Source organism: Brassica rapa, chromosome A10, assembly GCF_000309985.2.
Source record: "Brassica rapa cultivar Chiifu-401-42 chromosome A10, CAAS_Brap_v3.01, whole genome shotgun sequence".
Classification (NCBI taxonomy): Eukaryota; Viridiplantae; Streptophyta; class Magnoliopsida; order Brassicales; family Brassicaceae; genus Brassica; species Brassica rapa.
The window spans coordinates 14,145,568-14,169,688 of record NC_024804.2 but is presented as its reverse complement, the minus strand read 5'-3'; the positions used below and the strand labels follow the sequence as shown (position 1 = coordinate 14,169,688).

Genomic DNA, 24,121 nt, shown 5'->3' with positions numbered 1-24,121 from the left:
TAAGGTAATTATGACAATAGGATCCTGCTTTAATAGTATAGATATGTATAACATCAATATAAATATTTTAAATAAAATAAGAGATGTAAACAAAAAATATAAAGGCAAGTATACATAAGTTTGGTTATTTTCGGATATCTATTTGGGTTCGGATATCTATTCGGGTTCAGATATTCAATCTCTCCTAAATCAATACCCGTTCGGGTATTTTGCTATTTCGGTTCGGATTTTAGTTTGGATTTTGGTTCGGGTTTTTCTGGTCGAGTTCGGATACAGGTTCGAGTATCGTGTAAGATACCCACCCCTATTTTAAAGTTAAATGGTTCACAAGTGACAATTCAATAACAAAATGGAAATAAATAAACATAAATTTTCTAGGATAGCTATTTTTAAGTTTTTGTCACAAAAATAGTTCTCAATGAAAAAAATGATTAAAATAAGTTTATTAAAAAAAATGTATGTTTATCCTAGAGTTACTAAGGAATTAGAGTTAGGTGGAATTTTGGAGATATAGTTTCAAAATTTTAAAAATAAAAGATAAATATTAAAAATTTCAAAATAAAATAGGTCTTTTAGGTCTTTTTTATTATTTTTATGACAAAAACTTAAAAAGAGTTATTTGAAAAAATTGTCCGTAGTAAAATAAATTACTGCTTTGCATCATAGAGTTGATTGAATTGCATGTTGAATCATACAGAACTCAAATGGATAATAATATAATATCAGTAAAGTAACTTTATACGCATTCATATTATCTTTGGATCTGTCTACATGCAAACTTTTTAGGTGGGATCTCTCTATCATACGATTTGTCATTTGCGAAGGTTGCATTCTTCTTAACGATAAAAAGTTGAAACACAACTTAGGACGCCTATTTATAAAATGCTCTCCTCGGTATAGAAAACAAAATGAAAGAATCTTTGGGGTTAATTAAAACGTTTAATTGATATATAAAGCCAAAAACAAAAAAAAGAGTGGGAGTGAATCCCTCCATAAAACACAATGTCAGAATCCTTCGTGGAATCTCTTGTCTCTTTCTTGGTGGATCCGCTCTCTGAACTGGAAGAGTCGCATCTAAATAGCTATAGCAGCATTAGTAAGTTGCTTCATAGACATTAGTACGAGTACTGTTCTTGTTTAATTAACATACTAAAGGGAGTCAGAACATGATTATGATCGGCTCTTTAACAGCAGGAATACTTGCTAATCTCTAGCAATAATGATGCACATATATTATATATATGATGTTTCATTCAACTCTTGTAGCATCATGTGCCGATGAGGAATGTGGAAACGTGATATTCCGAACCAGGAGTGTTGATGTTGGAACCGATCACAGGACAGTCATCAAATAGACAAGGCGAATACTTGATCGAATCGAATGGGTACAGCACTCTTGCATTGCAAACTCCAATGATAAGGCGATTGATCCAGATATCGGTAACAGCTCTAGAGAACTCCAAAACATTCTAGGCGTGGCTCGACTCTGTAAAATCGAGGTACAAGCCACCTTTGTACTAGTCTTGTCTAGTGTCTTGATTTAACGCATCTTTAGCTACGTCATGCAACATGTGACATAAACACATTCTCCTAACTAAGTCCATGTCCAAGCTATAGCTAGATTTCGTACCCTTGAACTGTTGGTGGAGAGAACTAGAAAAGTTTATTTCTCAAAACCAACATTGTGACAAGAATTTGAATTAGGACAAGTTTCTTCCAACATAATCGGGCAAAAGTCTTATAGCAAAGACCAAAAAATAATACATATAATTTTTAAAAACGCAAATGCTGAATATCATCACTACAAGTGCGCATGTTTGATATCACTGCTGGGCACATTGCACACGCTGAGCACCACCTGGGCCTTCTTCATCATCATCGTCATCATCATAAGCCTCTCTTTGAGCTTGAGCCTTCCTTCTCATCTCATCCTCAATGTTCACTTCGTGCAGCGTCGTCTCCTCGCATTCGTCTATTTCCATGTCGCTCAGATCCGCCTTTGGCTTCGGCAAAACCGCTTCAATGGCCTTTGTCTGGTCAGGGCTCAGCGAGTCAGGGAAGTCGACCGTGAAGTGGATGTAAAGCTTGCCCTTCATGAACGGCCTCTGGTGCATAGGCATTCCCTCATCGGTTATCGCCCTGTATGAATCTATATCATCAACCAAACACACACCACTGTAAGGAGAAGAAAGGCAAAAAACAATTAGAGGGATGATCATGAGTTAAGCAAGTACCTGGCTTAACAACCTCCCCGGGACTGGATTTGATGAGAAGCTGCCTTTTGTCCAAATGAGTCAAGACAAACTGGAACCCACAGAGAGCTTCTGTAAGAGAGAGGGTGTGCTCGACAAAGAGATCATCTCCCTTTCTCTTGAACTTTGGGTGCTCCTTCTGCTGAATGACGAACACTATATCTCCAGTGACTGTATCAGGCTGTTTTCAAATCAACATAGAAAGTCAGCAGAGAATAATGTAATGATCAAAACTAGGGATATAATGAGTAATCACAAACCGCTTCATCTGCTTGTCCACTGAATGTGATCTTCTGACTATGCTGCATTCCCTTTTCCACAGCTACTTCAAGCACCTTCTTCTCAGAGACAACCTTATCTCCTTTGCACTGTGGACACCTGTCACGGTCATTGATGGTCTCTCCTGTACCTTTGCAATCATGACAAGGGTGCTGCATCTGCTGAATCATTCCCGGTCCAAGCTGCCTGATTGAAACCTTCATTCCAGATCCTTGACATCCACTACATGTCGATGAAGCTCCAGACTTTGAACCCTTTCTGCCATCATAGAGCAACTAATGTCAGTGAAGAACTCTTATAAAGCACTTAAACAGAAGTAAAAAGTAGAACTAACTAACTAACCCGTTACACTTAGAGCACAAAGCATTCCTAGAAAGTGAGAGCTTCTTCGTTGTTCCGAGATAAAGATCCTCTAGCGAAACCTTCAGAGGGTGAACCACATCTTCACCACGCCTCTGCCTCCTTCCACGGCTGCTGCCACCTAATCAAAAACGACAAAATTAAACCTTTATCATCTATTCAAAGGCAAAATAGACTGTGAAAAGAGAGAATCTAAGGGACTAACCACCGAATGGGCTACCACCACCACCACCAAAGAAGGACGAGAAGATATCAAACGGATCATGCCCACCGCCTCCACCACCCATTCCCTCTTTGAGTGCATCCTCACCATACTGATCGTAGATCTCACGCTTCTCTGGATCACTTAGAACTTCATAAGCCTGAGCTAGCTCTTTGAACTGCATACACATGTAACAAAAGTCAACCAATTGACCTAAAGCTCTCAACTTTCAGATCGAATCGGACATCTTACGAAGAATTCAACTTCTTACACGACATCTACCGGTCGGAGAATCCAAACCAAACTATAAAAGAACTAACTTTATTGAATTACACAAAAGGGGATCGAAGGATTCAGACCTTTTCGGGATCTCCACCCTTGTCGGGATGGTTTTTGATGGCGGCTTTCTTGTAAGCCTTTTTGAGATCTTCAGGTGAAGCGGTCTTGGGGACGCCGAGGATCTCGTAGAACTTGGTGTTGTCGCTCTTACTCGGAGGTCCTCTTCTGAACATCTTGTCTACGTTGTTTAAGAAAACCCTAAAGGAAAGTGGTGGGAGGAGAGGCTTTTGATGGAGTTTTGTTTGTGTGGCTGAGTTGTTCGAAGAAGAGTTTGTGTTCAGGTCTTTGTAGGGACAGCCGAACACTCTAGAACCTTTTATATCTTTCCTTTTATTTAAAGACTTTGTTTTGTTTTTTTATTCATTCTTCTCTAGTAGGAAAAGGAGAAATTTATTTTTAAAAATTAGCTAAATAATCATAGGAAAATATATGAATTTGAAAACTGCATCAACAAGTTCATGTACTCTATTAATAAATTTGATATGAAATGTTAAGTTAGGTTTTATTTTATTAAATATAAATCCAAATACGATTAATCTACACTAATCTAAAGAAAATAAATGAATTTGAAAATTACATCAACAAGTTCATGTATTCTATTAATATATGAGATAGGAAATATTAAGATGAATATCATGTTATTAGATATATAGATCCAACTATGATTAATTTACACTAATGTTATATATTTTAAAATATAAGTTAGACATTTATCAACTTTGCATGGTTACTTACTTACTTATGGGCATTTATGGAAAATTAGAAACACCCTTTTGTTTAAGAAGAAAAAATATATAGTTTTTTTTTTTGCTTAGAGCATCTCAAAAAAAAAACTCTATAACTTCAAATATAGAATTTTTTGCTATTCTAAAATAAACTTCAAAACTTCAAATTCAAAGTTCTAAGAAATAAAACTTCAAATCTACTCAAAACTCTAAATTTAAAGTTTCATTTTTTATTTGCATCTTGGTTCTCATAATTAATTATACATCACATTTATGATTCTTAAGTATTTAATCATTCGTCGTTTTAATCTTTAAGCAAATCAAGAGCGGCAAACCTAATCCTCTTTCATGATTTTACAATCGATTGGGTTTGGTGATATGTGTTAACCGCAAAACTTAATTTTTTTTGTGCATATAATAAATTTTAAAAATAATTAAAATATACTCTTTAACAACAATAATACATTTAAGAAACTAACATTTGTATTAGTCATTTTATAGTCAATAAAAATTGCAGTGTTGCAAAATGTTAAAACCATTTAATGAACAAATATTGGTATAAAGTCTCACTCTAAACAAGTGCCCAGTTATCTATACTATTATTTACGAAGTAAATTTTTGCAACGGAGCTCTCACGTTAAAAGTTAGAGTGGTTAATATCAATTATACCCTTAATAAATTAAATATATAAATTAATAAAAAATAAAAACAAATTTGATTTTTTAATAATATAAGTGATTAAAACTAAGAATTATCCAAAATCTAAAAATACATTTAAAAATAAAACGATAATTTCTGTATATATTATAATAAGATAATTCTTATTATATTGTGTTGTTATCTTATATATTGTATTGTTATATTGAAATAATATTTTTCTATTATAAAAATTGACAATTAAGAAATAAAATTATTTATAATTAAATATTAATAAAAAAGAATTTGTATAAATAAAAAATTTGTCATATATAAATAATTTGATGTTTTATTTAATTTTTGAAAAATATAAATAAGAAATTATCATATAAAAAGAAAATTTCTGTATATATTATAATAAGATAATTCTTATTATATTGTGTTGTTATCTTATATATTGTATTGTTATCTTGAAATAATATTTTTCTATTATAAAAATTGAAAATTTAGATATGAAATTATTTATAATTAAATATTAATAAAAAAAGCATTTATATAAATAAAAATATTTGTCATATATAAATAACTAAGTGTTTTGCCCGCGACGCGGACTTAAACATTTTCATAAATTTTTGAAAAGTTCTTTGTACACTATATTCATTACTAAAATAAATCTTAAAATAACTCAATATTATATTTTTAATTATATAATTAAAAAAATTATTTGATTAATATTTAACTATATAATTTATGTTTTTAACGTTTTACTAAAATATTTTTTTAGATAAAAATACAATATATATATATAAATTATTTTTTAATTATTTTTTTAGATTTTGGATTTCAATATTCTATTTTTAATTATATAATTAAGAATTTTATTTAATTAATATTTAGTTATTTAATTTATGTTTTTAGCTTTTTACTAAAAGACTTTTTCAGATAACAATACAATATATACAAAAATTATCTCTTTTTTAAATTATATTTTTAGATTTTGGATAATTCTTACTATTAGTAATATTAATCAATTATCTAATCAAATCAATTAAAATTTTGTGTTTATTTTTAATTTATTTATACATTTTATTCATTAAGAGTATAAACGATATTAATCACTCTAACTTTTAACATGAGAGCTCGATTTCAAAAATTTATTCCGCAAATAATAGTATAGATTTGATGTTTTATTTAATTTTTTAAAAAATATAAATAAAAAATTATCATATAAAAAGATAATTTCTGTATATATTATAATAAGATAATTTTTATTATATTGTGTTGTTATCTTATATATTATATTATTATTTTAAAATAATATTTTTCTATTATAAAAATTGAAAATTAAGATATGAAATTATTTATAATTAAATATTAATAAAATAGCATTTGTATAAATAAAAATATTTGTTATATATAAATAATTTGATGTTTTATTTAATTTTTTAAAAAATATAAATAAAAAATTATCACTTTGGGTTTTGAATTAATAAAACATAAACTAATAAATGTTCACAAAAAAAATTAGATCCACATGTGCGGGCAAAACACCTAGTCATCTAGTATATATAGAAATTTAGAACATAATTCAATTAACTTTTGTGAAATGTATATATATTGCAACAGTGGCGCCAATGGTTTACCACGACAAACTCAGCAACACTATTCGATTTTGATTGCTCATTCTTTATTCTACCAGACCATTGTTTTCTCAAAATCTTGATTGTGTTCTTCGTGCTAGCGTGTGCCGTTTGCAAGTTTTACGTTTGCGTTTGCTGAATGGGTTACCAACATTGTGACAAGAAATTGAATTAGGACAAGTTTCTTCCAACAGAATCGGGCAAAAGTCTTATAGCAAAGACCCAAAAATAATACATATAAGTTTAAGAAAACGCAAGTGCTGAATATCACTACAAGTGCGCATGTTTGATATCACTGCTGGGCACATTGCACACGCTGAGCACCACCTGGGCCTTCTTCATCATCATCGTCATCATCATAAGCCTCTCTTTGAGCTTGAGCCTTCCTTCTCATCTCATCCTCAATGTTCACTTCGTGCAGCGTCGTCTCCTCGCATTCGTCTATTTCCATGTCGCTCAGATCCGCCTTTGGCTTCGGCAAAACCGCTTCAATGGCCTTTGTCTGGTCAGGGCTCAACGAGTCAGGGAAGTCGACCGTGAAGTGGATGTAAAGCTTGCCCTTCATGAACGGCCTTTGGTGCATAGGCATTCCCTCATCGGTTATCGCCCTGTATGAATCTATCATCAACCAAACACATACCACTGTAAGAAAGAGAGAAGCTCGTGGATATAGTAACAATGAGAGAGGGATGATCATGATTGAAGTATGTACCTGGCTTCACAACCTCTCCCGGACTGGATTTGATGAGAAGCTGTCTTTTGTCCAAATGGGTCAAGACAAACTGGAACCCACAGAGAGCTTCTGTAAGAGAGAGGGTGTGCTCCACAAAGAGATCATCTCCCTTTCTCTTGAACTTTGGGTGCTCTTTCTGTTGAATGACGAACACTATATCTCCAGTGACTGTATCCGGCTGTTTTCAAAAGAGCACAAAGTAAAAAAAACGAATAATATAACGACCAAACGTAAGGACAAAGTGAGTAGCACAAACCGCTTCATCTGCTTGTCCACTGAATGTGATCTTCTGACTATGCTGCATTCCCTTTTCAACAGCTACTTCAAGCACCTTCTTCTCAGAGACAACCTTATCCCCTTTGCATTGTGGACACCTGTCACGGTCATTGATGGTCTCTCCTGTACCTTTGCAATCATGACAAGGGTGCTGCATCTGCTGAATCATTCCCGGTCCAAGCTGCCTGATTGAAACCTTCATTCCAGATCCTTGACATCCACTACATGTCGATGAAGCTCCAGACTTTGAACCCTTTCTGCCATCACAAAGCAACTAATCTCAGTCCAAAACTCTTTTAAAGCAAACTCTTTTAAAGCATATCTTAGAAAGTAGAACTAACTAACTAACTAACCCGTTACACTTGGAACACAAAGCATTCCTAGAAAGTGAGAGCTTCTTAGTTGTTCCGAGATAAAGATCCTCTAGTGAAACCTTCAGAGGGTGAACAACGTCTTCACCACGCCTCTGCCTCCTTCCACGGCTGCTGCCACCTAATCAAAAACAACATCCAACTTTTATCATCCATTTTAAACGCGAAACATATTGTTAAATGGGAGAATCCAACGACTCTTTTAGAGAGACTAACCTCCAAATGGGCTACCACCACCACCACCAAAGAAGGACGAGAAGATATCAAAGGGGTCATGCCCACCGCCTCCACCACCCATTCCCTCCTTGAGTGCATCCTCTCCATACTGATCGTAGATCTCACGCTTCTCCGGATCACTTAAAACTTCATAAGCCTGAGCTAGCTCTTTGAACTAAAAAGAGACATGAAACAAAAGTCAACCAATTGACCTAAAGCTCGCACCTTTCAGATCGAATCGGACATCTTACGAAGAATCCACGCTCTTACACGACATCTACCGGTCGGAGAATCCAAACCAAACTATAAAAGAGCTAACTTTATTGAATTACACAGAAGGGGATCGAAGGATTCATACCTTCTCGGGATCTCCACCCTTGTCGGGATGGTTTTTGATGGCGGCTTTCTTGTAAGCCTTTTTGAGATCTTCGGGTGATGCGGTCTTGGGGACGCCGAGGATCTCGTAGAACTTGGTGTTGTCGCTCTTACTCGAAGGTCCTCTTCTGAACATCTTGTCTACGTTATTGAGAAAACCCTAAAGGAAAGAAGTGGGAGGGAGAGGCTTTCAATAGAGTTTTGTTGTGTGGCTGCTGTTGTTCTAAGAAGACTAATTGAGTTTGCTTATTATGTTCAGGTCTTTGTAGGGGCAGCCGAACACTCTAGAACTTTTTATATATCTTTCTTTTTATTTAAGACTTTGTTTTGTTTTTTTTATTCATTTCATCTCCAGTGGGAAAAGGAAAAATTTATTTTTACAATTACCTAAATAATCAAAGGAAAATTAAAGAAAGTAGAATATTCATGTATTCTATTAATAAATGCGATATAAAAATATTAAGGTATGATTTTTATTTTATTTAATATAAATCCAAATACGATTAATCTATATTTTTTTGTCACAAAAACGATTAATCTACACTAATTTTAAAAATATATGAATTTTATAATTACATCAAGTTAATGTACTCTATTAATAAATGAGATATATACTATTATTTGCGAAATGATTTTTCGCAAAAGAGTTCTCACGTTTAAAGTTAAATCAGTTTATGTCATTGTTACCATAAATGAATATATACATATATATATATATATATATTATAATTAGAAAACGAATTTATATAAATAATTTCATATTTTCTAAAAAAAAATTATATATTGTGTTGTTATCTTAATGAATATATATATATATAATTAAAACAAATTTTATTTTAATAATATCATATATTTTTTAAAAAATAAGATAATTCTTTTATATTATGTTGTTATCTTGAAATATTATTTTTCTATTATAAATTTTTTAAATTAAGATATACAATAACTTATAATCAAATATTAATCAAGAAAAAAAATTGCATAAAGATATTTTCTAAAATCTATACTATTATTTGCGAAGTAAATTTTCGCAATGGAGCTTTCACGTTGAAAGTTAGAGTGGTTAATATCGTTTATACCCTTAATAAATAAAATGTATAAATAAATCAAAAAAATAAAAAATGAAATTTTAATTGATTTTGATTAGATAATTGATTAATATTAAGAATAGTAAGAATTATCCAAAATCTGAAAATATAATTTAAAAAAATGATAACTTATGTATATATTTTATTGTTTCTGAAAAAGTCTTTAAGTAAAAAGTTAAAAACATAAATTCTATAACTAAATATTAATTAAATAAAATTCTTAATTATATAATTAAAAATAAAATATTGAACTATCCAAAATCTAAAAATATAATTAAAAAAGATAATTTCTATTATATATTGTATTATTATTTGAAAAAGTATTTTAGTAAAACGTTAAAAACATAAATTATATAATTAAATATCAATCAAACAATTTTTTTTCATTATATAATTAAAAACTATTATTTGCGAAGTAAATTTTCGCAATGGAGCTCTCATGTTGAAAGTTATAGTGGTTAATATCGTTTAACCCTTAATGAATAAAATGTATAAATAAATTAAAAATAAAAACGAAATTTTAATTGATTTTGATTAGATAATTGATTAATATTAAGAATAGTAAGAATTACCCAAAATTTGAAAATATAATTTAAAAAAGAGATAACTTATGTATATATTGTATTGTTATCTGAAAAAATCTTTAAGTAAAAAGTTAAAAACATAAATTCTATAACTAAATATTAATTAAATAAACTTATTAATCATATAATTAAAAATAGACTGTTGAATTATCCAAAATCTAAAAATTATAATTAAAAATGATAATTATATATATATATATATATATTTTATTGTTATCTGAAAAAGTATTTTAGTAAAACGTTAAAAACATAAATTATATAATTAAATATTAATCAAATAATTTTTAAAATTATATAATTAAAAATATAATATTGAGTTTTTTTAAGATTTATTTTAGTAATGAATCTATTTATATATATAAATATGTTTGTCTTTTTCCTAAGCTATCCACATGGAAAATCACTATGTGACAGGCCGACACTTGTTTCTGGGTTTTATTTATTTGGTTGAACTTGAGTTTAACTTTGGGCTTATAATATGAACAATTGATAGGTTTTTTATTCTTTAATATTATTGAATGTGTTAATTATTTTTAATACATAATAGATAAAACAAAAAAAACACACATTACGATATAGCCGTTATATTATCATCAAAAAAATCTTTACCATATGTAACTCATCGTGTGATAATTTATAAAGTAGCAACGAATCTATGAGTTCAGCAAATTTGCTATTACTTACTTCAGAATTGTAAGTATATAAGTGTGTTGAATATTATATTCATATGATTTAAAAGCCTTTACAAATTTTTATTTTTAAACATACACCAAAAACTTTATGAAAGTAAATATCCATTCACGTTCTCAACCACTTCAAATACTACCAACGCCAAAAAAAATTTAATCAAGTGCACGAAAACTATAATATATTTAAAACAATAAATACATTAGTTAATGAAAAATCCTTTTTTAAAAATATTATGGATGCATACATAAATATTAAGAAAAATGTATACCCTAAACTACATTATGGATGCATACATAATCAAGTGCACGAAAACAATAAATGCATTAGTTAACCCTAAACCCTTTCTAGCCCTAAATTCTACCTAACCCTAAACCCTACCTAACCCTACTTAACCCTAAACCCTACCTATTTCTAAACCCTATCTAACCCTAAACCCTAAACCCTACCTAGTCTTAAACCCTACTTACCCTAAACCCTACCTAACCCTAAACCCTACCTAACCGTAAACCCCTTCTAACCCTAAACCTAACCTAACCCTAAACCCTGCCTAACCCTTAACCTGACCTAACCCTAAACCCCGGCTAACCTTAAATCCTACCTAACCCTAAACCCCGCCTAACCTTAAACCCTACCTAACCCTAAACCCTTTCTAATCCTAAACCTGCTAACCCTAAACCTTACCTAATTCTAAACCCTACCTAACCCTAACCTTACATAACCCTAAACCCTTTCTAACCCTAAACCCTGCCTAATTCTAAACCCTACCTAACCCTAACCCTACATAACCTAAACCCTAAACCCTACCTAGCCTAAACCCTACCTAACCCTAAAACCTTTCTAACCCTAAACCCTACCGAACCCTAAACCCTTCCTAACCCTAAACCCTACCTACACTAAACCCTATCTAACCCTAAACCTTACCTAGCCCTAAACCCTACTAACCCTAAACCCTACCTAACCTTAAACCCTACCAACCCTAAACCCTACCTAACCCTAAACTCAACCTAACCCTAAACCCTACCTACCATAAACCCTATTTAACTCTAAACCCTACATAACCCTAAACCCTTTCTAACCCTAAACCCTACCTAACCCTAAACTCTGCATAACCCTAAAAACCTTACCTAGCTCTAAACTCTTTCTAACCCTAAACCCTACCTAACCCTAAACCCTGCTAACCCTAAACTCTTCCTAAGCGTAACCCTAAAACTCTACCTAAACCTAACCCTAAACTCTACCTAACCCTAAACTCTTCCTACCCTAAACCATGTTTAACCCTAAACCCTACCTAACCCTAAACCCTTTCTAACCCTAAACTCTTCCGAACCCTAAACCCTGCCTTACCCTAAAACCCTACCTAACCCTAAACCCTTTCTAACCCTAAACCCTACCTAACCCTAAACCCTGTTAACCCTAAACCCTTCCTAGACCTAACCCTAAAACCCATCTAACCCTAAAACTCTCCCAACCCTAAACACTAAAAAATAATCTCAAAACTTAAAGATAAAAAAACCTAAACTCTTACCGCTATGTAATTTGTTGTTGTGATATTCAAATACCAAATTACATAGCGGATTTTAAATCTTACATCCTTTATTTTAATTGCCAAAATATTTTGAAAGTTGTATCTTATGAATAAAAAAAAGTAAATTATATTTTAATAACGTTAAATTTTGTTAAAATAGAATGAAAAATTATTATCATAAATAAATAAAGAATTTTGATGAAATTTGAAAATCTTCGAATCAATAACAATTAATTAGTAATATTTCAAAACCCCTTAAACTATTATAGCATTAGAATCTCAAAAAAAAAATTAAAGTTCTCAAACATTTATTTGCCAATAACCATCCTTAAATCTTTGCTCATTCAAAAAAATAATATTCTTTACATAAATTGGAATCAAGTTTTGTATTTTGACTAGAGACCCAAGTTTAAATTATACCACTAAAATATTTTAATATTTAATTGTTCAGAAATAACAAGTTAATGTTCTTAAAACAATAACCATCCTTAAATATTTGCTCATTCAAAAAAAAAATATTTTTTACATAAATTGGAAACAAGTTTTGTTTTTTGACTAGAGACCCAAGTTTAATTTATTCCACTAAAATATTTTAATATTTAATTGTTCATAAATATATATATTTATATATTCGAGAGTAGACAATGCATAGATGATACTAAATTGATCGCCAGAATTCTTTTTGGAAAACACAATATAACTAGTAAAGTATACAAAGAATTTTTCAAAAATTTATGAAAATGTTTAAGCCCGCATCGCGGGCAAAACACCTAGTATTTTTAATATCTGAGTATTTTTAATAAAAAAATTATCAAATACAAATAATTTGATGTTTGATTTAATTTTTTTGAAAACGTAAATAATAATTTATTGTACTGGTTTGATTTAAATTAATAAATATGTATAAAAAGATTTTGCCCGCATATGCGGGCCAAAGACCTAGTAAAAAAATTAAGATGATTTTTATGTTATTTAATATATACATCCAAATTCGATTAATTTACACCGGTTTTATATATTTTAAAATACAAGTTGGACATTTATCAACTTTGCATATCAACTTTCATGGTTACTTATGGCATTTATGGAAAAATTAGATACACCCTTTTGTTTAAGAAGATCAAATATAGCGTTTTTTTTTTTGCTTAAATTAGAGCATTTCCAAAAAGACTTTTTGTTTTGAAATTTGCAAAACGATATACAGTAAAATATTTATAAATTAATACTCGATAAATTAATAATTTCTATAAGTTAATAAATTTCGCCGGTCCTAACTTGGGTCGGTTCAAAATTTGTCACAAATCGATAAAATAATAAGATAATATTTTTTTTAGAAAATTCTATGCAAATATATGGTCCCATTAAAATTAGAAATTAATAACTTATATGTATACATATTTTATATAAGTAAGAAACTATTATTATATTATTTGTTTTATATTCACAATTGAATTATCTTTATATTTTCTTAACACTTCATATTTTTTTAATGAGATTTAGTAATATTATATCTAAAACTACATTTAAGTTCTATGTAATATATATTATATACAAAAAATAATATAATAAAACTAATATAAATGTCAAATTTCAAAAATAACAATTAATGTTTAGACACTAAAAGCAAATATTTTTCATATCTTAAAATAAATATATCATAAAATAAAAATCTAAATAAGGAAACTTTTGTAAATTAATATCTCTATAAATTAATAAAATTTCAAAGTCTCAACATTATTAATTTATCAAAGTTCTACTGTATTTGAAGTTTCAATGTGTTCTTCTCCAAAATAAATACCATCAGCTAAATAATAATCCATGTTATATTTGTTTTCGTGAATAACATAATTAGCTGGAGGAGCCATACTTTGAGCAAACTTTAAAACTTTTGCTACAAGATCGAGAACTGAAAAAGGGTTTAAAAGATAAAATATATAGTTCCAACATGATTGTCGAAAAAGCTAAGAAATACAATGACATCTAGTTTGAAGTCAATAAATGTCGGATGTTGATTGTAATATCTCCGTAAGTCACTGGCAACATCGTGCGAATTACTGGGAACAAGTCATAGCTGGGAGTATTCTCAAATTTAATATTGCCTCTTCTTGGATTGACGAATTCTAAAATAATGGAACATCATGGATTATGTGGAATTATGACATAAGTTTCGATAAAGGCTTTTAACTCTGGAAAGTTCCTTTTCACCGGGCGCAATGAAGGGACATTTTCATGCTAATCTTAACACTTGGAGTAAGATAAGTATTAAGCACGTGTTTTGTGGGTTGAAGAACCAAAACCACTTCAAGAACAGGCAAGGCGAAACAATCCTTGGGAGGCTTAACACAAGTAAACCAGTTTTAGTGGTACTTGGAGCACACCTATGTACATAGCAGAGATCTTTTCACCCCACAAGGCGCGGGGTGTGTACCATTAAGGTTGTGTCAAGGAAATCTATTGAGACAACACTCTAGTTTTCTTGGTCTTCTGTCGTGACCACCCTGATAGTTACAGCACCAAACTCACTAATAATATAAAAAGATCAAAGTGTACTATATAAAGTCTAACACAATACATAAGTTAAAAGGTCAAAAGCGTTTGAGAAGTGAGTTAAATTTATCTCATCCATGTTTCTGATGAATTTGGAAAGACAGAGAAGTTGGTGATGTACAAAGAGAAAACAAAGACATGAGCAGAACAAGTCTGAGATCATACTCGAGATGACCAATCTATCAATGGCAACAACAGTAAAATAAGACAGAGATCAGCCTTTCTTGACCGGCCTTTGGACGTATGATTTGTTTGGATCCTCGGTCTTCAATTTCGGAGGACGAGTCTCTCCCTTTTTGGCCTGAAGGATGATGAGATAACAGAAGCTTAGATTGGAATTTGACCAAAGGACAAAGAACAAATTCACGAATCTAGGAATTTTTCTTAGCTAAGTTACCTTCTTTCCTGCTTTCATGAAGTCTCTCCAGCTTGATACCTGCACATGGAAACCCAAACTTTTTGACATCAAGGACAAAAAAGTAAATTGTTTAAACTATCTCAGATGAGTTCTCTTCTCTAAAGCCATTTCTAACCATACTTAAGTGCCAAAAATGAGCTAAACTGGTTCTAAACTGATGCAATTCATAGGCAGGTTTGGGATCAAGATAACGGATTAACAAAAGCACAAACCCTGTTTTCTCTCGTTCCTTCCCACTGTTCTTCATGCTCACGCTTTTTCTTCCGTATCTCCTTTTGTTCTTCTTCATCCTTCTTCAGTCTCCCCTCTTCTTCTGATATCTAAATGTCAAGAAGCAATAACACAAAAAAAAATGAAAGAATGATCGTTTGACTTCTCACGGATAAAATATAAGGCAATGCTAACTAGAAACTCTCTGCATACCCTCATAGCCATTTTTCGCCTACGCCACTCTTGGTCTGTTAATATCTCTCGGACCTTTAACTTAAGCTCCTTCTGAAACTCTTCAGATTGCTCATATAGTTGCTCATGCTTTCCCTGTGTAAAATAAAATTGTGTATCAATACAAGTTGAGAGGAATATGAACTGGAGAAAAAAATGATTGACAAAAAAGCACAAATATGAAACTGAAGCTATTAAGGATCTAGAAACATCGAGTTGTGATGCATAGCAATGAGACGAAACATGAGCTACGTATTCTGTATCTTAGAATTCTTATTTGATGCGCAAATAATAGGCACAAGGTTTTCCGCTGAAGTGTAAGTAGCAAGGAGGTTTACATAACACCAATGTCGAGCCAGTTCATATCAGTTATGCAAGACATTGTGGAAGTGTACTACCATGTTCAACTTAACTGTAGATTCAATCACATTGGAAAATGGAAAAGGTTAAAACACCTCAGCGAAAAACAAATCCATTACCTCATCAACCAAGGACTTTATTTTAGAGGCGGTATCTTTCTTCAACTGTTTCTTTCTCTTCATCTTAAGCTCTTCTGCACAGTTGAGGAAAAAAGAAGTTACTAAAAGGTAAGCTGCAGATTCCGGTAAAACTTTCAAATGATCTAACAAGTACCACCATATGTATACACATGCCTCCACAAAGGATAACCTCTAGTAACCCATCAAATTGGTAAAATCCAAAATAAGCAATAAAATCTCACGTTTAGCAGCATGGACTTGAGTGAGAATATAATCTCTTTCTTGGTCGTTTAGCAGTAGCTGTTGCGCCTTTGCCAAAGCTGTTCAGTAAATAAAAACCCAAATAAACATTATCCCAAAAAAAAAAACAACAATTTTGAGGAGCCCAAGCATCCCATCCTTACCGCAACACTCAAGACTCAAATAGTGAAATCAAACCAAAAAAAAACAACTGAATATGCAAAGAAATCTTAAAGACTACTAACCTCCAAAAGCCTCCTGTGCTTGAGGATGCTTGCATTTGTCAGGGTGAACCATCAAAGATATCTGGTAAAAATGTACAAATTAGTCTTGTGTTACTAAGAAGAAACCATGGTGAAAAATTAATGTCTTCCAAAGTGCAAGGGAAAGAACAGAAGAACACCTTTCTGTACTGCCGTTTAACGTCATCCGTGGAAGAATCGAAAGATAAGTTAAGATGCTCAAACGGGTTCAGCTTGAAGCATGAGAGAATCCTGCAAAGTTTCAAACTTTTTTAAGACACGATCATAAAAAACCATGGCTGCAACACTACGAGCATACCAGTAAACAAGTTTAACAGCAAAGCTAAAAGTAACCGCTACTATACATTGAAGCTACATCCTTGTTATAAAATTGAGCAAATTTTCACAAGATCCGGATCGAAATCACTGGAATTACAAATTCCCTAGGTTATGACTTAGGAACAACATTGATAAGCTAATGAAGGAGATATATCTCAGAACGTAAACACCCTAACGCACTATGAATTGCATGATAACGCTTAAACACGGCTCGGATCAGGAATAGGAGCTAAATTAGGCTTAGGAGAAAGGAACCTGACGACTTCGTTGTCCCTCTCAACCTCACCGACCTCCGCGAGGAAGGATTTAAGAATCGCATCGTCGTCTACTTTTAGATCTCCCATCACTGATTGATTATCTTCGCCCTCTCTCTATCTTTCTCCCTTCAAGTAGACAAGGAAGAAGATGGCGATTTCTCTGGGCTGGTTTGAATTGTGGGTCTAATTTGCGATCAATCGGGTCGGGTCATTTATTCGGGTTTAGGTAAGGGAGACTGGGAGAGATGATGATGTTGTGGGCTTTAAAGATTCGGTTAAGCTTAGGATTCTAGAAAAGGAAAGGTTTTGGGCTTTCTCGAATGGCCTTGAACATTGATTTTTTTTTTTGTTCAACTAGAGATTAACCCGGGCTACGCCCGGGATTTTTATTTTTTTTTCTAATTGAAGTTGTTAAATTATTTATATTTATATAAATGTTAAAATGCATGTCATAATTAAAATTTATTTTTAAATTTTAACACGTTAAATTAACATATTTTTTACTATTTAAATATTTTTTTGTAATTTTATTGGCTATCTAGTTATCATATTTAACAAAACTATCTTTTGAGTGTTGGAATAAATGTTTTAGAGATTTTATTAAACTGCAGAGTATTTTTGGATCGACCACATGCTCAACATTTGATCGATCCGTAAAATGATGGTCGATCTCCTTGGCCAGGTAAGTATAATTTTAGCAAAAATATCTTTTATTTTCAAATATTAAGTATATAACTATTCCTTTTAATATTTTTTAATTGTATTTTTGATTAAATTATTGTATTATAATGGTTATGTAAATATTTTTTGTGATTTTTGAATTTTTGTTGTTCGTATACTTAACCTAGATGATATTGATGTTTAACAATTTATTGTTTTCTGGAAATAGAAAATAATGATATATCAAAACGTATCTAATACTTGTTAAATGATATTATAATGTAAATTACATCCATTATTTGAAAATAAACATTTGTTGTTTTTATTTTTATTTTAAATCAGAAATTATTTTTATTTAAAAACATTATTCATATATAATATAATAGTTTAAGTTTGGAAGATTAATCTAAATATATAAATTATGTATATTTTTAAAAAAATAATTTAAGATATTATATATTGAGTATCTGAATAAAAGCTGAATTTCTTATCTTGAAAATCAGATATTTATATTTTTGTCTTCATGTTATACTCACCAATCCATCATTGAAATTTATAACTCAGTACGTTTTTTTAAAAACTTAGTTTTAAGTAATAAACAAATTTAATAAATTAAATTCATCACCTATAAATATAATGTTCTGTAAACTATATTTGAAAAGTCTCTAAAATTATATTTAAGCATAATATTATTATTATTTAATTTAAGTTATTTTAAACATAATATATGCTAAACCAACTTAAATTATATTTACAATAGGACCATCCTAAACCGGTTAGTAAACCAAAAACAATACTAAACCAATATGAATCAATACTTGATTCGGCGAGGAAGGAAGTGTTTCGGGATAAATGTTTGAATGGTTATTAACTGAAATGGTTTGATCATGAAAGAGTTAGTATGAATATTAACAATAAAATTATGGATTAGATTAATTTAAATTTGTAAGAATACCTTTGAGTCTATGAAAAACAATTCAATTCCCATGAATAAGTTTGGCTTTTGGAAGTTGCGGGTTTCCCAACAATGAATCCACATAACAAAAAGTTTGTTGTTATAAAAAAATCTCATTCAAGGTCATTAAAGGTTTTTGGGACGGCAAGAGTTGATAGTGAAACCATTTTTTTGCTCAAGTGCTTTGAAATTTTCCTTAATAGTGTGAGATTGATGTGGATGGAATAATGAGTTTTATAGGGACTTTTTTGATGTAAAACTATACATTTTTTTTTGTTTAATGTGGTATTTTCATTTTTATATAATTTACTACCATTTTAAAATAGAAGTACATTTTAAGATAGATGCTTAAATCTTAATGTACTTTTTCCATTTTTTAAAATGTTTATTTCCATTTCTTATATTTTTAATTACGTAATATCTATATTTTATATTTTTAAATAGATATTTAAATATTAATGTACTTTTTCCATTTTTAAATTGTGTATTTACTTATATTATATATTTTACATTTTAAGATAGATGTTTAATGCTTGATGAACTTTTTCCATTTTTAAAAAAAATTGTGTATTTACTTATTATTACATATATAATTCATATATTATATATTTACATTATTTACTTATTATTTATTTTCATGTATATGTATTTCCATTTCTTGTACTTTTAATTTACTTAATATCTCTATTTTACATTTTAAGATAGATGTTTAAATCTTAATGTACGTTTTCCATTTTTTAAATTGTATATTTCCATTTGTTATACTTTCTATTTACGTAATATCTATATTTTAAATTTTAATATATATTTTTAAATCTTAATGTAATTTCTCATTTTTTAAATTTGGTATTCACTTATATTATATATTTACTTATTATTTATTTTTCTTTATATTGTGTATTTCTATTTCCTATAATTTCTATTTACTAATAATTTTATATTTTAAGATTGATTTACATGTTTAAATACTAATGTATTTTTTCCATTTTTTTAAATTGTGTATTTCCTTTTCTTATACTTTCTATTTACTTAATATCTATATTTTACATTTTAAGATAGATGTTTAATATTTAATGTACTCTTTCCATTTTTTAAAATTTGTGCATTTACTTATTATTGTATATATAATTCGTATATTTATATATTTATAATATTTACTTATTATTTATTTTTGTATATATTGAGTATTTCTCTTTCTTATAATTTATATTTAGTTAATGTCTATATTTTATATTTTAAGATAGATGTTTAAATCTTTACGTATTTTTCCATTTTTAATGTAAAACGGCAATGTTTAATAGAAGAACTTGGATAAATAGTCAAATAGTTATATTTATGTTTTTTTTTTCTTTTTTTAATAAAATGGTAATGTTACATTATGAAGATAACCCGTTTTTTTAGTGAACAATGGTAATCTTACATATGTTTAATGTAGTTTTTCCATTTTTTTTATGTTGTATGTTTACATACTATTTTTATTTTTAAATGTAAAATCATAATTTTACATATGTTTAATGTAGTATTTCCATTTTTTATGGTGTATGTTTACATATTATTTATTATTTTCGAAATTATATATAATTTTCTTTTTTACAAAATAGTAATGTTACATTATGGAGATAAGCCGTCTTTTTTTAGTGAAAAATGGTAATCTTACATATGTTTAATGTATTTTTTTCATTTTTTATGTTGTATGTTTACATATTTTTTCTTAAAATAAAAATGTAAAATGGTAATCTTACATATGTTTAATGTAGTATTTCCATTTTTATGTTGTATGTTTTACATATATTTATTATTTTTAAAATTATATATAATGTTTTTTGTTGTTTTTATAAAACGGTAATGTTACATGATGGAGATAAGCCGTCTTTTTTTAAGTGAAAAATAGTAATCTTACATATGTTTAATGTAGTTTTTCCATTTTTTTATGTTGTATGTTTACATATTTTTTATAATTTTCAAAAATAAGTAATATTAAAATGTAAAACTATATTTTATGCCACGTGTCATCTTTCGAGATTATATTATATATTTACTTATTATTTATTTTTCTTTATATTGTGTATTTTTATTTCTTATACTTTCTATTTACTAATAATTTTATATTTTAAGATTGATTTACATTTTAAGATAGATGTTTAAATACTAATGTACTTTTTCCATTTTTTTAAATTGTGTATTTCTTTTTCTTATACTTTCTATTTGCGTAATATCTATATTTTACATTTTAAGATAGATGTTTAAATCTTAATATACTTTTTTCATTGTTTTTAAGTTGTGTATTTCTTTTTCTTATATTTTCTATTTACTTAATATCTATATTTTACATTTTAAGATAAATATTTAATATTTAGTATACTCTTTCCATTTTTAAAAAATTGTGCATTTACTTATTATTGTATATATAATTCGTATATTTATAATATTTACTTTTTTTTTATATATTGAGTATTTATCTTTTTATACTTTATATTTAGTTAATGTCTATATTTTATATTTTAAGATAGATGTTTAAATCTTTACGTATTTTTCTATTTTTAATGTAAAACGACAATGTTTAATAGAAGAACTTGGACAAATAGTCAAACATATTTATGTTTATTGTAGTATTTCCATTTTTATGTTGTATGTTTTACATATATTTATTATTTTCGAAATTATATATAATGTTTTTTGTTTTTTTTATAAAACGGTAATGTTACATTATGGAGATAAGCCGTCTTTTTTTTTAAGTGAAAAATAGTAATCTTACATATGTTTAATGTCACGTGTCATCTTTCGAGATTATATTATATATTTACTTATTATTTATTTTTCTTTATATTGTGTATTTTTATTTCTTATACTTTCTATTTACTAATAATTTTATATTTTAAGATTGATTTACATTTTAAGATAGATGTTTAAATACTAATGTACTTTTTCCATTTTTTTAAATTGTGTCCTTTTCTTATACTTTCTATTTGCGTAATATCTATATTTTACATTTTAAGATAGATGTTTAAATCTTAATATACTTTTTTCATTGTTTTTAAGTTGTTTATTTCTTTTTCTTATATTTTCTATTTACTTAATATCTATATTTTACATTTTAAGAGAGATGTTTAATATTTAATATACTCTTTTCATTTTTAAAAAATTGTGCATTTACTTATTATTGTATATATAATTCGTATATTTATATATTTATAATATTTACTTTTTTTTATATATATTGAGTATTTCTCTTTTTTATACTTTATATTTAGTTAATGTCTATATTTTATATTTTAAGATAGATGTTTAAATTTTTACGTATTTTTCTATTTTTAATGTAAAACGGCAATGTTTAATAGAAGAACTTGGACAAATAGTCAAACATATTTATGTTTATTGTAGTATTTCCATTTTTATATTGTATGTTTTACATATAATTATTATTTTCGAAATTATATATAATGTTTTTTGTTTTTTTTATAAAACGGTAGTGTTACATTATGGAGATAAGCCATCTTTTTTTTTAAGTGAAAAATAGTAATCTTACATATGTTTAATGTAGTTTTTTTATTTTTTAATGATGTATGTTTACAATGTAAAACTATATTTTATGCCACGTGTCATCTTTTAGGAGAATTTTTTTTCGCTGATGTGGACGTTCTATGGAGCCTCAAAAGGTTCATTTTATTAGTAGAGATGATTCCTCTTGTTTTTTTTTTTGCTAAACTTTTTCTTATGTTTTGATCAAAATTCAATATGGCTTGGCCAGATTATTATTATACCTGGTTCACAAATTATATATATATATATATATTATAAATGATAAGAATGCTCTAATTAGAGGTTTTGAAACTATGTAAAATTTTGCATTTTCTATTTAAAATTGTCACATTCAAACTAAAGATCTTCTTAGGTTTAAGTTCTAAAACTGATTTGACTTACACTTAGAATGATAACATAAAATTCAAAGTTGGTCGGCTCAATATACTTGAGACGTGTTACCGGAACATTTTAACAAACTTCCTCTAACTGCATTGAACATAAACATTATCCTCAAAAAACATTTTTTGAAAATCTAAAATATATATCTTGACAATACTTTCGACGTAATGAAAACAGAGTTTCATTAACATAACCTCTCTTAGAACCAAAAAAAAAATTTCTCAATCTCTTTCTACTTAAATCCGCGAAATGTTCTCCATTTGGTCCCAAATTACACTATCCCACCAACCTTAGAACGTTGAAAGTTAACTTCCTCCATTGCTTCCCGATCAAACACATGTGTATGTGAATTACAAGTCAGTGTCGAAAATTTTGCTGCAAGTCATACACACCTTAAGCATTGAGAAGATGATGAGCTCCCCACACAAACTGAATCATCTCATGTAAGTTTTCACATCAGGTCAAGACCTACTTCAAATTGCTCTGTGTAGATGGTCAACCTCTCATCCGACCAAGAAGTGGGAAAGTCCATAGAAAACAAAAATTTCAAACTACAAACATAGAGGTTCTTGATATGATCAATTTTAACCATTATATGTGAACTATAAGTGCACAACATTGCGCGATAGTACTAAGGAATTGAATCCACAAAGACCAAGATTAAGCTACACAAGATTAGAGTTAAGCTAAGACAAAATGTTTGTTTGTAGTTTCTAGTTGCAAGAATGTAGAAACAAAAGAAAATAATGATGTAAACTTATGAATAAAAAATGTTAGGTTTCGAAAATCTCAGAATACACATATTAGATGATATGATTGTTCAATAGGAAATGTATTAAGAAACATTATAGAACTTAAATATCTTAACTAGACTAGCATATTTTTGTAGTACTAAACTATATGTATTAGAATCTTAAAGACAAACTTCCATTGAAATTCAGATTCTAAACATGCAATAAGAATAAGTTTGATAGATTCACAAAACTCCTTAATATCATCTTCGATTGGTTAAGAATAATTTGCTATAGAGTTCATTCATGCATTTAATTAAACACTTTCAATTCGGTGCTTTAAGCAAACTAAAATAAGAAACTAAGTGATCAATCAAATTTGAACATTACGAACAACCTAAATGAAGAAATCGATAGATAATACCCTATTCTAACAAATCATAATCATCAATCCACGAATTTCCTTAACATAACTAATGAACTACTCAAATATGAAAGTAAAAACACAGAGATGATGGAAAATGCATAATGGAATTATAAATCAAAAATAGGGGTTTGGAAATATTCTCCAAAGGGTGAGGACAAATTTCTCTCCCCAAA

The 24,121-nt window shown here is 29.0% G+C and overlaps 3 protein-coding genes across 3 annotated transcripts; all 3 read right to left on the bottom strand.

Annotated features, from left to right (window-relative positions):
• Positions 1-1,644: 1,644 nt before the first annotated feature.
• On the bottom strand, positions 1,645-3,713 carry LOC103845576 (chaperone protein dnaJ 3). Its single transcript, XM_009122442.3, has 6 exons — positions 3,453-3,713; positions 3,097-3,271; positions 2,874-3,012; positions 2,513-2,789; positions 2,235-2,433; positions 1,645-2,149 (listed from the first exon to the last, which is right to left on the bottom strand). Exons 1-6 carry the CDS (start codon positions 3,603-3,605, stop codon positions 1,824-1,826), a joined length of 1,269 nt encoding a protein of 422 aa, XP_009120690.1. The 5' UTR covers positions 3,606-3,713; the 3' UTR covers positions 1,645-1,823.
• A 2,860-nt stretch (positions 3,714-6,573) lies between these two features.
• On the bottom strand, positions 6,574-8,648 carry LOC103845575 (chaperone protein dnaJ 3). The gene is made up of 6 exons (XM_009122441.3): positions 8,388-8,648; positions 8,030-8,204; positions 7,796-7,934; positions 7,423-7,699; positions 7,146-7,344; positions 6,574-7,051 (listed from the first exon to the last, which is right to left on the bottom strand). The coding sequence occupies exons 1-6, from the start codon at positions 8,538-8,540 to the stop codon at positions 6,726-6,728; spliced, it is 1,269 nt and encodes a 422-aa protein (XP_009120689.2). The 5' UTR covers positions 8,541-8,648; the 3' UTR covers positions 6,574-6,725.
• A 6,169-nt stretch (positions 8,649-14,817) lies between these two features.
• LOC103845574 (J domain-containing protein spf31) lies at positions 14,818-17,504 on the bottom strand. Its single transcript, XM_009122440.3, has 9 exons — positions 17,253-17,504; positions 16,820-16,910; positions 16,662-16,722; positions 16,419-16,496; positions 16,177-16,250; positions 15,680-15,793; positions 15,469-15,576; positions 15,236-15,274; positions 14,818-15,139 (listed from the first exon to the last, which is right to left on the bottom strand). Exons 1-9 carry the CDS (start codon positions 17,339-17,341, stop codon positions 15,053-15,055), a joined length of 741 nt encoding a protein of 246 aa, XP_009120688.1. The 5' UTR covers positions 17,342-17,504; the 3' UTR covers positions 14,818-15,052.
• Positions 17,505-24,121: the final 6,617 nt, after the last annotated feature.

Excerpts from the sequence above, each read along its gene's own strand:
- LOC103845574 (XM_009122440.3), bottom strand. The coding sequence starts at position 17,341 with ATGGGAGATCTAAAAGTAGACGACGATGCGATTCTTAAATCCTTCCTC. Across the intron at positions 16,723-16,819 it reads TTAAACGGCAGTACAGAAAG|ATATCTTTGATGGTTCACCC; the intron begins GTGTTCTTCTGT and ends CATTTTTACCAG. Across the intron at positions 16,251-16,418 it reads TCAAGTCCATGCTGCTAAAC|AAGAGCTTAAGATGAAGAGA; the intron begins GTGAGATTTTAT and ends TCAACTGTGCAG.
- LOC103845576 (XM_009122442.3), bottom strand. The coding sequence starts at position 3,605 with ATGTTCAGAAGAGGACCTCCGAGTAAGAGCGACAACACCAAGTTCTAC. Across the intron at positions 3,013-3,096 it reads TGGTGGTAGCCCATTCGGTG|GTGGCAGCAGCCGTGGAAGG; the intron begins GTTAGTCCCTTA and ends GTTTTTGATTAG. Across the intron at positions 2,150-2,234 it reads CGGGGAGGTTGTTAAGCCAG|ATTCATACAGGGCGATAACC; the intron begins GTACTTGCTTAA and ends TTGATGATATAG.
- LOC103845575 (XM_009122441.3), bottom strand. The coding sequence starts at position 8,540 with ATGTTCAGAAGAGGACCTTCGAGTAAGAGCGACAACACCAAGTTCTAC. Across the intron at positions 7,935-8,029 it reads TGGTGGTAGCCCATTTGGAG|GTGGCAGCAGCCGTGGAAGG; the intron begins GTTAGTCTCTCT and ends GTTTTTGATTAG. Across the intron at positions 7,700-7,795 it reads TTGTGTTCCAAGTGTAACGG|AAAGGGTTCAAAGTCTGGAG; the intron begins GTTAGTTAGTTA and ends TTGTGATGGCAG.